Source organism: Procambarus clarkii, chromosome 14 (assembly GCF_040958095.1).
Source record: "Procambarus clarkii isolate CNS0578487 chromosome 14, FALCON_Pclarkii_2.0, whole genome shotgun sequence".
NCBI classification, from domain to species: Eukaryota; Metazoa; Arthropoda; class Malacostraca; order Decapoda; family Cambaridae; genus Procambarus; species Procambarus clarkii.
This window is the reverse complement of record NC_091163.1, coordinates 1,993,908-2,011,041: the sequence shown is the minus strand read 5'-3', so window position 1 is coordinate 2,011,041 and position 17,134 is coordinate 1,993,908. Positions and strand designations below refer to the sequence as shown.

Genomic DNA, 17,134 nt, shown 5'->3' with positions numbered 1-17,134 from the left:
GGTAGGTTGTTGCAACGCGCTCAGGTTTGTCACTTCCCCGGACGCCCTGATGCTGCCCCGCTTTGTGAACGGACCGAGACTTGGGGGTTTTGGTCGCTTCAGCCTTGGTTCCTTCCACGCCCCCCTTGTTTCCCCTCCTGCTTCCGGCCCCTACGCATCTGCAGACTTCGGGGTCGGGGCGGGGTTAGAGGTTCTGAGACTTGGGCAGTTTCAGGGGTTGCCCCGTCCGGGGTAGCTGCGGAGGTATTCGAGTCTGTTCCTCCTGCCGATGCTCCGGGGTCTGACCTCTTCCAGCTCTCTCGGCTGCCCCTGCTTTTTCTTGTGGGGCCGGGGCTTTGGAGGTCGACTCGGCCCCGTGGCCTGGTGTAGAGGTTCCTGGGGTTGGGGAGGAGCGGCCTTGGGCTCCATTGCGCCCCGCCTGGATTTCCGTCCTTCTGAGCGGGGCTTACTGTTGCGAGGAGTGGGGTTTTCTTTCCCCCCTCTGCGTACGATTTGGGCTTGGGTTCTGCTACTCCCCGGGTTCGGTTCCGTGTCCCTGTGGTTGTTCGGTTCCGTCTTCCGGAGGTTTTCGGCTACCCGCATCTCTTCGCTTGCGGTGCGGTTGGCCTTTGAGGCTTACCTCCTACGTGTCCCGGAGTTTGCCTCCATACTGGTTCCTTCTGTTCTGGACAGGTTGGGCTCCTTGTAGCCGTTTGGGCTCCTTGTAGCCATTTGGGCTCCTTGTAGCCGTTTGGGCTCCTTGTAGCCGTTTGGGCTCCTTGTAGCCATTTGGGCTCCTTGTAGCCATTTGGGCTCCTTGTAGCCATTTGGGCTCCTTGTAGCTATTTGCGCTCCTTTATAGCCGTTTGGGCTCTTTTGTAGCAGTTTGGGCTCCTTGTAGCAGTTTGGGGGGCTTGTCGCCGGTTGGGCTACTTCTCGCCTTGTTGGGCTCCTTCTCGCCTTGTTGGGCTACTTTTTTTTCGCGTCCTGCGCATGCGCCGTGGGAGTTTGTTTTGGTTCCAAGCGGTGTGCACACATGTTGTTCTGCATCCATTTTTTCTCGGGGGGGGGGTGTCGGAAAATCCGACACCATTTAATATATCATACAGACAGATAATAATTTCTGCTGTATTACCAACAAGTTACCCATAGAAAACGTAACTTGTAGTGGAATTACCGTCTAAAGAAAACGGGATATCATCACCACATACTATTATAATTCACCACCTATTATGGTGGGAATTATTCTTAAATACATTAGTCTTTGGACTTTACCATCATAAAAACATCTTATATAAATTAACTTAATTATCAATATTAAAGTAGAGTAAATGTGACCCTTCTATCACGTTCTGAAATCTGGACAATGTAAGCCAGGCGTCAGAGTGGAGGAAGGAGGGCAGCCATTGTTGTTTATTGAGACCAGAGGCTCACACGGGAGCAAATTCGGCTCCTGTTAAATTTACTTGGACGTAGTGTTATGGAACCCAAAGGTGTACCATTGTCAACACGCTGTCTACAAATTCAAGTTAAGTGTCTATCCGAAACCCGTTTATCATTCATTTATGGCCATTAATGTCAGGATATAGGGTGACCCGGTTAGATCACATGGAAGCCTCAAACTAAAGGTAATTAAGCCAGGTCTTCATGTTCCATGTACTGTTTTCTCTGATATACTTGTCATATATAGGTATCTGGCTTCACAGCTAGCGCACTTTTGACAGGTCAAGACGAGGATGCAAGATTTTGTGCACCAGTTACTGGGTGATATGGAAGCTACCTCAAAGAGGATAATTTGGTGTCTACACCCTAGTTATACCTGGTGGACTAACCTGCTGTACTATAAGATAAGGAACCTCTTCAATGTTTAATAATGTGTAGTTAATACTGTAGTTTGATTGGCTGCATATATATTCAATTAATAAACCCCCCCCTAATGTGTAGAGGATCGATTTGTGAGATTGAGATTATTGCAGAAATACAGTCCACTTATCATTATACAAATTGCTATCGAAGTATATAAATTAACGTAAATATAAATTCATATAAATCTCACAGGTCGGTTCCCACATTATTTGGTCATCTTCGAACCGGATGACGGATTATTTGATCCTATGAACCCACATTTGGTCATCTTAGTACCGGATGAACCAGTTAACCAGTGGATTCATTAAATATACTAGTGCAGTGTTATTTAAACAAAGCCAGCAGTCAAGAAGGCAGCGTAGCCTCGAGGGAGCTCAGGAGCCTCCCTCAGCCCAGTTCAGCTTCGTCAGCGGTTTCATGCACACCCACAGATATTTGGTGGCGTGTTATTTCGTGAAATGACAGCGCTAATATAGAATCCAGCCAAACTAGTGACTGTGTCTTCGCGAGATTGTTCACGGATTTCGTGGTGTTACATTTCGCGAGAGATTATCTACGAATTTTGTGGACTTTATTTCGCGAGGTCACTAATAATATTTAATACTTCTAGATAATATTAGAAGTTTCATAGAGACTAATTAAGAGGCTATTATCAATAATTGTGTATATTATTTCTCCAAAATAGAGAATTATTTAATATATATTGCACTAGTGTTCTCAATATAATATTTACTAATTGCCAACCCACAACAGGGTAGGATATGACTAGTTGAACTATTATTGCTCATCCTAGTCCCATTATTACAATAGTCAGTTGTACTATATTGAACAACCTAACACCATTAATGAATGGTCCAGACCCTATTTTGGGTGTAATTTTTATCAACTCGAGTTGAGTTGTATATATAATAATTTACTTATGATCATTACACCTTTGAGTGATTAATTAGTGTCTCTACCATCCTAGGGTGATATAGAAGAGCTAACCTAATGGTACTTCCAGTGACACTGGTTTATCACTCAAATCATTAGTGTGTATGATTGTATATATATAATGTGTATTAATTTTAAGTGCTAACCTCTAGTAGAGGTAGGATTACAGCCTAGTGAGTGCAGAATTTACCCTAGGCTACCATCAGTGCTTGTTCAGTATTATGAGCAGCCCAAATACAAGCCCCACAAGGCTTCACCAACTAGCCAGGATGGATAATGCAGGGAGAATGAAAAGAACCCTTGCAGGTCTTAAAGGCCACTTAACAAGACAGATCAAGAAATGTGAAGATTTGTCACAACAATCCCCAGTTGATTATGCTGACCTGGAAAGCTATTATCAAGCAGCTGCAGGTAAATTTGAGCAAATCAAATGCCAAATAGCAACATATGTGGCTGAACTTGCCAACACTAATTTATCAGAAACAGAAATAGACGACATTATGGTTGATCTTGCGAATTATGAAGATCACACTCAGGCCACGTTACAGCCTTATGTCAAATTAATTGCCCAGAACAAGGCAACAGCAACAACAACAACAGTTGCATCTAATACGAGTCAAGCAGAAGCTCGACTCCCTCCAATTAATTTACCCACTTTCTCAGGAAAAGATGAGGAAGATTGGGACGAATTTTGGAACAAATTCGTTGACCTTGTAGACTCAAAACAATCTTTACCAAAGAGTAGTAAATTCTCTTATTTGCAAGGTCAATTATCAGGTGAGGCTAAAACAGTAGTATCCCATCTGAGATTAACTAATGACGGCTATGATCTGGCAGTAAAACTCCTCAAGGATAATTATGCTGATCCAGAAGTAAGAACATCACATTTAGTTCATGAGCTGTTGCATTTACCCCCACCGGAGGCTTCAGCTGATTCACTCCAAGTCTTCAAGCTGGAGGTAGAATCATTGATCAATGCCCTCAGCCTGACAGCAGATACAAACGGGGCTGAGTGGGTCTTGAAAATAATTGTCCAGGAGAAAATACCTAGGGACATATTGAGACAAATGAGTGCTCATTACAATAAAAGTATCTTATCCATGAATGAAATATCTGAAGGTTTAAAGTCAGTAGTTCATCAATTACGAACACATGACAAATTAAAACCACCAAGTAAACCCTCAGAAACCAATAATAGTAAACCACAGAGTACCAAAGGTACTCCAAATCAATCTAGACAATATAATTCAACACCAAAGTGGAACAGTGGCAGTGTGGGCGTATATGCAGTTGGACCCTCCAAGCCTATAGTTACTGTGTCACCCAAGAACGTGACACCAAAGGGTACTGGAAGCTATGGAACATGTTTGTTCTGCAATGAGAAACATTCAATGTACCACTGCCCTAATTTTCCTGATAGTGACGCCCGTGTTGAGCGACTCAAAGATTTGCAACATTGCACGAGGTGCCTCAGGAAACATAACATCAACGACTGTGAGACCCAATTACACACCTGTAATAGGTGTAACAAAGGTCAGCACCATGCAGCATTATGCAGAGACACCAAAACAACGTCTCCAAACCCCAAGGTGGAAGATAGCATTCCCACCTCAGTACAGTACTGCAAGGTGCAACCAACAAAGAGTGTCCATTCGGCAAAGTCTAAAGGTAATACGACTTTGCCTACTGCCCAAATTACCATCCTGAATAAGAGGGCCAAGGTCCATACCCGTGGGTTGTTTGACCAAGGATCCCAGAGAACATATATTACTAAAAAGCTGGCAGATGAATTACAATTAAGGCCTGTAGCCCAGATGTCATTCAACATCTCAGGGTTTGTAACAGATGCAGGACCTCAAGTCTACCAGGTGGTACAACCATCAGTACGCTTAAGCAGGTACGTCTGTCGAGTACAAGCCATTGTGGTGGACAAGATACCAGTAGACCTACAAGTTCAAGGTCTGAGAGCAACAGCCAAATTCCTGAGAAATAGAGGAATAAAATTGGCAGATAATATTAAGTCTGATCACCTCACTGACTTCGGTCTCCTTGTTGGGACAGACTATTGTCATCGATTCATCGGTAGCCCTACTAAATATCAGGGTATAACCATGTTAAACTCTGCAGGAGGTAAATTACTCTCAGGCCCAGTATCAAGCCTGAGGAGACCTATGCCTGCAGATAAACAATACCAGTAGAAATCTAAATTTGTCAGCTGATTATATTTCTCCAGTAGCATTATACTAAGGAGATTACAGCTGACTATAGCATCAGACGTTGATGTTAGTATCATCATTTAAAGCTGAAGATGAGTTCATGAGGCCTCAGTGGCAAATCAGTGAACAGTAGCCTAAAACAGCTACAAGTCACTGCGACCAATGTCACTGAACCCACTGCAGTCTCAGAACTATACTTTACTTTAATGATGAGCTATTCAATCATCTGAATCAATTAACTAAATTAAACCCCAATAAATCTGATGACTGATTTGATACATTTATTATTTAATCAAGATGTATTCCATGGGCCTCAGTGTTTATATATCAGTGACCAGTTACCTGAAGAAACTTCAAGTTATATCTAATGTCACTGATCTCACTGCAGTCCCTGAATCATACTTGACTGTAGTACTTGATCACATTCAGTCTTCTGGGTTAAATAATATGTAATAAGGCTTGAATATTAGCCTTTCAAGAGTTGACAGGGAAATGAAATCGCATTAGACTTCTAACCCCTGCAACTCTAGTACGGGACATCCGTCCTGTACGAACAGACACACAAATGTGTGATTACTAACTACTAACATCAAATTAATGTAATAATTCGAAGGAGGAGTATCGGTGTTCGTCTGTTCTAAACAGGACTTCGACCCGTGAGCAGCCCCCTGGGGAATTATGTCGGAAAATCCGACACCATTTAATATATCATACAGACAGATAATAATTTCTGCTGTATTACCAACAAGTTACCCATAGAAAACGTAACTTGTAGTGGAATTACCGTCTAAAGAAAACGGGATATCATCACCACATACTATTATAATTCACCACCTATTATGGTGGGAATTATTCTTAAATACATTAGTCTTTGGACTTTACCATCATAAAAACATCTTATATAAATTAACTTAATTATCAATATTAAAGTAGAGTAAATGTGACCCTTCTATCACGTTCTGAAATCTGGACAATGTAAGCCAGGCGTCAGAGTGGAGGAAGGAGGGCAGCCATTGTTGTTTATTGAGACCAGAGGCTCACACGGGAGCAAATTCGGCTCCTGTTAAATTTACTTGGACGTAGTGTTATGGAACCCAAAGGTGTACCATTGTCAACACGCTGTCTACAAATTCAAGTTAAGTGTCTATCCGAAACCCGTTTATCATTCATTTATGGCCATTAATGTCAGGATATAGGGTGACCCGGTTAGATCACATGGAAGCCTCAAACTAAAGGTAATTAAGCCAGGTCTTCATGTTCCATGTACTGTTTTCTCTGATATACTTGTCATATATAGGTATCTGGCTTCACAGCTAGCGCACTTTTGACAGGTCAAGACGAGGATGCAAGATTTTGTGCACCAGTTACTGGGTGATATGGAAGCTACCTCAAAGAGGATAATTTGGTGTCTACACCCTAGTTATACCTGGTGGACTAACCTGCTGTACTATAAGATAAGGAACCTCTTCAATGTTTAATAATGTGTAGTTAATACTGTAGTTTGATTGGCTGCATATATATTCAATTAATAAACCCCCCCCTAATGTGTAGAGGATCGATTTGTGAGATTGAGATTATTGCAGAAATACAGTCCACTTATCATTATACAAATTGCTATCGAAGTATATAAATTAACGTAAATATAAATTCATATAAATCTCACAGGTCGGTTCCCACAGGGGGGGGGCTTCGCCTCTCGCTCTTTTCTTCATCCAATCAGTGCCCCGTTGCTTTGGGGGTGTTCTGGAGTGCCGCTGTGGGGAAGTCACAAGGTTTTTCCCTGCATTCTAGGGTGGGGAGCCACCTTCGCCGCTCTCCTCTTCTCCAGCATGGGTGCCCTAGCCGCCTCCGGCGGCTACGGACTCATAGACTTGCATCATGGCCCTTCAGCGCCTATGTTCTGCAGGTGAGTTGGTGCGGTTTGGCGTCTCCTTCATCCTGACGCGGTTTTTGTTTTTGGAAGTAGGAATGGGTGTACATATGTACTTGAGAACGTGGACCGTACCACCCGAGGTGCCTACTGCAGGGCTATTAACCCGTACAGGGCAGCTCTTGTTCTCTCCACCTGCTTCCTTCCTCGGTTCACGGGTGTCTGCGGGTGGCCTCTTGGCCCTTCCGAGGCGGCTCCTGCCTGTACTCCTTCTGCCCCTCTCCTATGCTTGTCTAACCTTGCTTGAGTTCGGGGCCCCGCCTCCACCTTGTTCCACGGTGCAATGGTGGGGGTGCCTGTTCGGTGGTACGTTTTTCTGTGTCGAGGGTGTTTTGTGCTCGCCTCCTTGTGCTTGCAGGTTTGGGTTCTGGCTCTTTGGTTCCGCCTCTCCCCTGTCGTTCACCTGTCGAGCGGATTCTGTGCTTCATGGGTGCTCTTGTGTCTGCTCTTGGGGCTTTGTATGGGGACAGCCCAAGTTGGGCTGCCTGATGTTTTCCTTCGCTTGCCTGTTACACTGCACACGTTTCTGCTACCGTCCCTGTGGCTCAGTTGGGTGCTCGGTTTCCGCCTGTGTCCCCTTGTGTGCCACTTGTGTTACGATTTATCTTTATCTTCTCTGTTGCTTCCTCGAGGAGTGTGGTGACATTTTGCGGCGGTTTTGGTACTGCAGCTGTGTGTCGGGGTTGGTTGTGGCATTTTGTTCGGCCCTTCCGTGCTCCCTCTGAGGCCCTCCTTCCTTGCCGGTCTTGCTGTGCCGGGCCTGGTTTTTCCATGTTCCTTGGATTCTCTGTCCTGTCCTCGTCCTCGCCTCGTTGTGCTGGCTGGGGATGAGCTTGGGGTCTTCGTCTCGCCCCTCACCTATCCTCCGGTTTCGGTTCAAGTTCCAGAGCCTAGTGGGCTCCCTTCCTTAGTGTTTTTCACGGCTGCCCCGGGGTTTTTCTTGACGCTGAGGCTTTGGGGGGACAGCTCGACCTCGGGGCCTGCAGGGTGGGTTCCCGGGGCTGGGGTGGGGCTAACATGAGGGGCCTCAGGCCCTGTTGGTCCCCGCCGGGGTATTTCTACCCCTTTGGGCGGGGCTTGCAGTTTTGTGGTGTGGGGTTTTTCCGTTCCCCCTCTACGCACGTGCTTTGTGGGCGTCGGCCCCTCCCTGGGCTCGGTTTTCTTGTCCATTGTGCCCGTTGCTTCCATCCTGTCGGTGGGTTCTTTTTTACGGTCTTCGCTCCTTTTTTTCTGGGATGGGCCTTCTCTGTCATGTCCCCCTCTTCTTGGAGTTTCTGCATGACTTTTGGTCTCGGGTGCAACGGGGTTTTTGTGCCTTCGTCCTTTGTGTTTGCTTCTTTTTGTTCTTGAAGGTTCAGGACGGTTTTGCTCCTTCCCGTTTTCTGGTACGTCTGTCGTCATTCGGTTGAGCTTCCCTCCGGTCCTTTCTAGGGCTTGTGAGTCCTCTTCCAGGCAGCTTCTGGGTGTTTGGCCTTCTTGTTCTTTTGTTCATAACTCTTCTTTTAGCGCTGTCTCGGCGCTACTCATTTTCCTGGGGGCGATTTTGCTCCTCTTAACACTTTCGCGCTCTCGGCGCTCAAAAAAAAACAATACCCCAGATGCTTTCGGCACTTCGCGCGCCTACGCGGTAAGACCAAAAAAGTGTACACTCTTTTGACTGTCCTGACAATAATTGAAGGCGCACGTATTTAAATTTGGTATCACTGTGTTCGCAATGAAATTGTCTATAAGAGCATACCTATAAAATGCCGCCCAAGCATAAGGAGTATCAACACCAAATAAAAAACTATGCAGATCACTCGCCGAGAGCGCCAAACGGCAACAAAATGTTTCCACTCTCTTAATGGTTGCGAACCCTACAGTTGTCCTACATCGCTAATTTTGGTATCATTGGAATCGCAATAAAATTCTCTACACAGACATATGCATATGAATGTTTAATATAGGTAATTGCCCACCTGCAAGAGTGTGTGAAGTGGAGAGTAGTTAGCCGCGAGCGCACTGGCGAAAACACAGGGGGGAAATCATGCTTGGAAAGTTTATACGTTTCCTGACCCTACTTTTCTATGTACGTATTTCTTTTTTATACCAATATGTTCGCAATAAAATTTTCTATAAGATGAAATGTATAACATCTGTACAAAGCATGTGTAAGAGAAGCGCCAAATATAGAACCACGTCGCTCGGTATGCGTTCGCGGCAGAAACGAACGCATTGTTTTCGTTCGTTTGATGTTTGTCATGTTTATACTTGTTGAAACATTTTATAATTTGTATGACAGTGATCACAGTAAAATTCCCTACACAGACATATACATAACACATACAAATATTTCCCACGTGTTGGATATATCAACGGCTAAAGGGAACCCACTGCCACACGCTCGCCACACCCCCAAACATACTTTGTGTATTTTTTTTTTTACTCATAGAAGTTTATGTGATATAATATTCATTCTGGTACCAAAAAATTCGCAAATAAATTCTCTACAAAACGTATATAATCTGAGAGTATCCCCATCCATTTCGGTTAAAAAATGGAATTTATAGGAATATTTTTTCGATGGACGAGAAAAGTAGGCTGTTATGCGGAATCGTAAGAAAAAACGGCGACGAGTTATCTCTAATCTAAAGTGCGAAAGTGTTAATGAGTCTTTTCGCTCTTGCCCTTCTGCGGGATGTTGGTGCGGGGGCGGCTCCTTATGCGGGTTCCTTCCCTGTCGGCTGCACTTGTGGCGATGGACTTGCACGCTTGTGGCATTTTGGTTTTGGTCCTGCGTTTTCTTTTCCCTCCTGGGGCTGTCATAGGATTGGCTTGCGGAGGATGTAAAGGCGCTTGGGGCCGTTCCTGGGTCTGGCACCTTGGTTTCTGCTGCTAGCTTTCGGTATCGATGTTCCTTCTGCGCCGTTTCGCAGGCTGTCTCGTGCGTTGTTTCACCTCCGGCCTGCTCATGCACTGCCTGTGCCGTTCTGGTTTTTGGACAGGGTGCTCTCCATGTTTTTCTTCTCCTTGGTTGTTGTGGCTCCTTCGGTTCAGGTTTGCTTTGCCTTGGCTTTCTTTTTATGTTGGCATTGGCCTCTGGGGGTCGTGTGGCAAAGCTTCATGCTCTTCTCAGGCTCAGTGGTTTTTGGCTCCTATGGTCGTGGTCATAGGATTCTTCGTCTGCAGCCGTTTTCCCTTTTTCTGGCGAATGATGTGCCTGCTGCTTTCCGGAGGGGTCCTTGGGTTGTCTCGACTTCGTGTTCAGGTGTGGTTCACCGACCACCTCCCGGGTATGTCCCCTTGTTTTCTTAGGTAGTCTTTGGTGAAGTAGCTCCGGGGAGCCGTAGGGGCTCCCCCCAGAAAACCAGCGTTGAATGTAATGAAACACCATTTTCTGGGTGAGTCCTGGAGGCTCCCCGGCACCCTCCCGCCCTCCAGTCGGCGTTTTTTTCGCGGTTTTGATATCCAGCCTCAGAACTGGGGCGGGGATTGCCGGCGCGGGGGTCTGGGGCTTCCCCTTCCCCCTCCCAGGGAGGGGGGAGCTGCGCAGACATGCGGCGCGGCTCGTGTGACGTCATGCTTGTGAGTTCGTTTTCCTGTGGGAGTTCTGTCCACTCGTTTGTCGATTTTTGTTGTTAACCAGAATAGGGGTTTGTTTTATGGCGCTTACCTTTCTGGGTGCTTGTCCCGGTCGATGGCAGATATAGAATGCTCCAAATCACATGTGCAATTCTATGGGCCATTGCTCCCCGTGCCTCTCTGAGGGGGCCAGGTTCTGGCTCGTGGTCACCGGTAGGCCTAGAAGTCCACCCACATCGACTGATGCAAAATTAGTTAGGGTATCCATATCAGCCATGGATAGCTCCGGGGAGCCTCCGGGACTCGCCCAGAAAATGGCGTTTCATTACATTCAACGCTGGTGTTTTTATTATTATTATTATTTTCTACCACAGACGTGGCCACACATTTACAATGCTAACCAGCATATATACATTTTCTTCTGTCCTCCATGGTCAGGGTTAGAGATGTGTTAAACATATAGTTCAAGGGTTTATTGAACACTCAACCACAGAAGGTGATTCGGTGCTTTTAAAATGCTAAGCTAACATACATACGTAAATACATAGATACACAGATTTATGTATGCCCTACATAAAGTGTTCGATGTGTCTTTTTAGTGTCATTTATGTGCATTTACAAAGGGGAAATGTAATTCTGATCAGCTTCCATATATACTTTATACACATACATATACATAAACGCACGAATATACGTACATATACATATATACATTCATATTTATACACACATGCATTCACATACATTTGTCTCTGTTACTCTGACAGGGTGAGATAGCTGATAGAGAAACTAGTGTGCAATTAAGCACTTAATCACTGAAGGTGATGAAGGTGCTTTTACAAGCTCAGGTTATATAGTTACATCACATACATACATTATATAATTGATACATTACACGGTCAATCTTGGGTACAAGTCCAATATATCATCAAGAGTTCCAGTACTCATATAGTAATTACAGAGTTCAGCATACCTTAGCCCAGGAGGGTGAAAGTCAGTCAGTATGGGACATTCTACCATATAATGTTCAAGTTAAGAGGGTGTCAGGCCCAGTGGTTATACCCAGCCACGAAACCAGTGAAAGGTGGCTGAACGTGAATTCATTACCAGTTCATTTTATGAGACATGGGGATAGAGGGTAGAGGGGGGATGTAGACCTGAGTACAGCTGGGTACCCCTCCCTAATCCATAGTTTATCACATAGAATTAGCACTATCACACTTGGGCAAAACTGTGGGACAAGCATCAAGCATCTACTACCGCATATGACTGGTGGGGGAATTCCTTATAACTTACCAGAAGAAAGAAGAAAAAACAAAAGGGGAGCAGAGGTCTATGCTTTAAAATAAATTAGCTTATAGGCATATTCATCTGGTACTTTAAACATTGCTGCTTAATTGTCACTCGGCACACTACTTGCATTAAGCCTTATTCCACCTTATAATTATTGTTTATCCATGTACTCTTTATTATTATTGTTTATCCATGCACTCTATATCAACTTATTCAATTTTACTTTTCTTTTCAGTCGAGACTGTCCCATATTCTATATGAGAAAGAAAGTGCAAATAGAGTTGGTTGATCAAGATAAAGTTCTAGAGAGGTTTGGGGCTCCTGCTTGGTAATTATAGGTTTTAACATGTAATAATAAAAACTATCAACAGTCCTGCCTACATAACCATTAAATAGTGTGAGATGTGTTTGTTGGTTGGCCGTACAGTAAGATAATGTTTAATACAATGGAAAGAGCTGACTTCATGATTTATAGATGAAGCAAAGATATTTGTAAAAAACAATTAATTTGTTAATTTGTATGTTTTATATATAAATGTTAACAAAAAGAATTTGAGTTTGAATGTCCTTTTTTATTTTTGCGTTAAAATAAAACTTGGCTTATTGTACGAAAATATATTAGTTTACTGTGAAAGTTAACGTGCAAAGAGCATTGTTACAGCAGCTTAAAAAAAAATGAGAAATTACACTGCAAGTACACACAAGAGCTACCAATCATCTGGAACACCACAAGTACACACAAGAGCTACCAATCATCTGGAACACCACAAGTACACACAAGAGCTACCAAGCATCTGGAACACCACAAGAGCTACCAAGCATCTGGAACACCACAAGAGCTACCAAGCATCTGGAACACCACAAGTACACACAAGAGCTACCAATCATCTGGAACACCACAAGTACACACAAGAGCTACCAAGCATCTGGAACACCACAAGTACACACAAGAGCTACCAAGCATCTGGAACACCACAAGAGCTACCAAGCATCTGGAACACCACAAGAGCTACCAAGCATCTGGAACACCACAAGAGCTACCAAGCATCTGGAACACCACAAGTACACACAAGAGCTACCAAGCATCTGCAACACCACAAGTACACACAAGAGCTACCAAGCATCTGGAACACCACAAGTACACACAAGAGCTACCAAGCATCTGGAACACCACAAGTACACACAAGAGCTACCAAGCATCTGGAACACCACAAGAGCTACCAAGCATCTGGAACACCACAAGAGCTACCAAGCATCTGGAACACCACAAGAGCTACCAAGCATCTGGAACACCACAAGAGCTACCAAGCATCTGGAACACCACAAGAGCTACCAAGCATCTGGAACACCACAAGTACACACAAGAGCTACCAAGCATCTGGAACACCACAAGAGCTACCAAGCATCTGGAACACCACAAGTACACACAAGAGCTACCAAGCATCTGGAACACCACAAGTACACACAAGAGCTACCAAGCATCTGGAACACCACAAGAGCTACCAAGCATCTGGAACACCACAAGAGCTACCAAGCATCTGGAACACCACAAGAGCTACCAAGCATCTGGAACACCACAAGAGCTACCAAGCATCTGGAACACCACAAGAGCTACCAAGCATCTGGAACACCACAAGTACACACAAGAGCTACCAAGCATCTGGAACACCACAAGTACACACAAGAGCTACCAAGCATCTGGAACACCACAAGAGCTACCAAGCATCTGGAACACCACAAGTACACACAAGAGCTACCAAGCATCTGGAACACCACAAGTACACACAAGAGCTACCAAGCATCTGGAACACCACAAGAGCTACCAAGCATCTGGAACACCACAAGTACACACAAGAGCTACCAAGCATCTGGAACACCACAAGTACACACAAGAGCTACCAAGCATCTGGAACACCACAAGTACACACAAGAGCTACCAAGCATCTGGAACACCACAAGTACACACAAGAGCTACCAAGCATCTGGAACACCACAAGAGCTACCAAGCATCTGGAACACCACAAGTACACACAAGAGCTACCAAGCATCTGGAACACCACAAGAGCTACCAAGCATCTGCAACACCACAAGAGCTACCAAGCATCTGCAACACCACAAGAGCTACCAAGCATCTGCAACACCACAAGAGCTACCAAGCATCTGCAACACCACAAGAGCTACCAAGCATCTGCAACACCACAAGTACACACAAGAGCTACCAAGCATCTGCAACACCACAAGTACACACAAGGGCTACCAAGCATCTGGAACACCACAAGAGCTACCAAGCATCTGGAACACCACAAGTACACACAAGAGCTACCAAGCATCTGGAACACCACAAGAGCTACCAAGCATCTGCAACACCACAAGAGCTACCAAGCATCTGGAACACCACAAGTACACACAAGAGCTACCAAGCATCTGGAACACCACAAGTACACACAAGAGCTACCAAGCATCTGGAACACCACAAGTACACACAAGAGCTACCAAGCATCTGGAACACCACAAGAGCTACCAAGCATCTGGAACACCACAAGTACACACAAGAGCTACCAAGCATCTGCAACACCACAAGAGCTACCAAGCATCTGCAACACCACAAGAGCTACCAAGCATCTGCAACACCACAAGAGCTACCAAGCATCTGCAACACCACAAGAGCTACCAAGCATCTGCAACACCACAAGAGCTACCAAGCATCTGCAACACCACAAGAGCTACCAAGCATCTGCAACACCACAAGTACACACAAGAGCTACCAAGCATCTGGAACACCACAAGTACACACAAGAGCTACCAAGCATCTGGAACACCACAAGAGCTACCAAGCATCTGGAACACCACAAGAGCTACCAAGCATCTGGAACACCACAAGAGCTACCAAGCATCTGGAACACCACAAGAGCTACCAAGCATCTGGAACACCACAAGAGCTACCAAGCATCTGGAACACCACAAGAGCTACCAAGCATCTGGAACACCACAAGAGCTACCAAGCATCTGGAACACCACAAGAGCTACCAAGCATCTGGAACACCACAAGAGCTACCAAGCATCTGGAACACCACAAGTACACACAAGGGCTACCAAGCATCTGGAACACCACAAGAGCTACCAAGCATCTGGAACACCACAAGTACACACAAGAGCTACCAAGCATCTGGAACACCACAAGAGCTACCAAGCATCTGCAACACCACAAGAGCTACCAAGCATCTGGAACACCACAAGTACACACAAGAGCTACCAAGCATCTGGAACACCACAAGTACACACAAGAGCTACCAAGCATCTGGAACACCACAAGTACACACAAGAGCTACCAAGCATCTGGAACACCACAAGAGCTACCAAGCATCTGGAACACCACAAGTACACACAAGGGCTACCAAGCATCTGGAACACCACAAGTACACACAAGAGCTACCAAGCATCTGGATCACCACAAGTACACACAAGAGCTACCAAGCATCTGGAACACCACAAGAGCTACCAAGCATCTGGAACACCACAAGTACACACAAGAGCTACCAAGCATCTGCAACACCACAAGTACACACAAGAGCTACCAAGCATCTGGAACACCACAAGAGCTACCAAGCATCTGGAACACCACAAGTACACACAAGAGCTACCAAGCATCTGGAACACCACAAGTACACACAAGAGCTACCAAGCATCTGGAACACCACAAGAGCTACCAAGCATCTGGAACACCACAAGTACACACAAGAGCTACCAAGCATCTGGAACACCACAAGTACACACAAGAGCTACCAAGCATCTGGAACACCACAAGAGCTACCAAGCATCTGGAACACCACAAGTACACACAAGAGCTACCAAGCATCTGGAACACCACAAGTACACACAAGAGCTACCAAGCATCTGGAACACCACAAGAGCTACCAAGCATCTGGAACACCACAAGAGCTACCAAGCATCTGGAACACCACAAGAGCTACCAAGCATCTGGAACACCACAAGAGCTACCAAGCATCTGGAACACCACAAGAGCTACCAAGCATCTGGAACACCACAAGAGCTACCAAGCATCTGGAACACAAGTACACACAAGGGCTACCAAGCATCAGGAACACCACAAGAGCTACCAAGCATCTGGAACACCACAAGTACACACAAGGGCTACCAAGCATCTGCAACACCACAAGAGCTACCAAGCATCTGCAACACCACAAGTACACACAAGAGCTACCAAGCATCTGCAACACCACAAGTACGCACAAGAGCTACCAAGCATCTGGAACACCACAAGAGCTACCAAGCATCTGCAACACCACAAGAGCTACCAAGCATCTGGAACACCACAAGAGCTACCAAGCATCTGGAACACCACAAGTACACACAAGAGCTACCAAGCATCTGGAACACCACAAGAGCTACCAAGCATCTGGAACACCACAAGTACACACAAGGGCTACCAAGCATCTGGAACACCACAAGTACACACAAGAGCTACCAAGCATCTGGAACACCACAAGTACACACAAGAGCTACCAAGCATCTGGAACACCACAAGTACACACAAGAGCTACCAAGCATCTGGAAAGGAAGATACTGCATGTGGAAATTAATGGTTTGGTGGTGGTCTACAACATTGTACATTACTTTAGAATAGTTCATATTTGAACAGCTTAATATTTTCAACAATTGAAAATTGTGCAATTCTGTACTTTATTATGAAGGGATTTCCACTTACTGTGGTTACTTTTGCCTGCTTGGCACCCAAGTGGTTCCTTCCATACCAGCTTCCCTCAATATTATTTGTACCATATTTTTATCCAATCAACCTTCCAAAAATTTTGGACTCTGTAGCTGCTTTAAAGGACATGGCCTGTGTCCAAAAAAGGTAATATTGTACAGCATTTTGTACTATTGGAAAAGTAACCAAAAACTATATTTAATGTGTCCGAGACCTTACATCTGCCATTTTTTGCCTAATTTAGTACATAAATATATTATATTAGGCTTATGAATGTTGAGATTTGGCAGTTGCCTTCTTTCTTAGGCTCTCTTCAAAATAGTACAATTTATAGACATTTTTTTCTTTAGTAGTCCCTATTTTATACTGCATATACTTCTTAACCTATGCTGCATACATAAACATACTTTACAGCTCTCAGCTGGTGCCCCCATCACCAGCATTATGTTTAATACAAATGTTATGCTGTTAATACACTGGTGGTCTGAGGCTGCAGCTCAACTTCAAACATTTTGAAAAAATTATTATGCAATCCTTATTTTCTTTGTAACTTATAATTCAGGAATCATGTTGTGCAATATTATAGGTATATGACATAACAATTATTTACCCACAAAATGTAAGTGA

The 17,134-nt window shown here is 44.7% G+C and overlaps 1 protein-coding gene across 5 annotated transcripts in view; it reads left to right on the top strand.

Moving 5' to 3' along the window:
• The window catches only part of PolD1 (DNA polymerase delta), a 163,097-nt gene extending 150,768 nt beyond the window's left edge, over positions 1-12,329 (top strand). For 4 of the 5 annotated variants that reach the window (XM_045763369.2, XM_045763378.2, XM_045763359.2 and 1 more), the window contains exon 24: positions 12,014-12,329. In XM_045763369.2, coding sequence (XP_045619325.2) covers positions 12,014-12,110 — 97 coding nt within the window. In that variant the 3' untranslated portion in view covers positions 12,111-12,329. Of the gene's footprint in view, positions 1-1,703; positions 1,918-12,013 lie in introns of those variants that run through there. The other variant, XM_069324247.1, reaches the window with a different exon arrangement.
• The last annotated feature ends 4,805 nt before the right edge of the window (positions 12,330-17,134 follow it).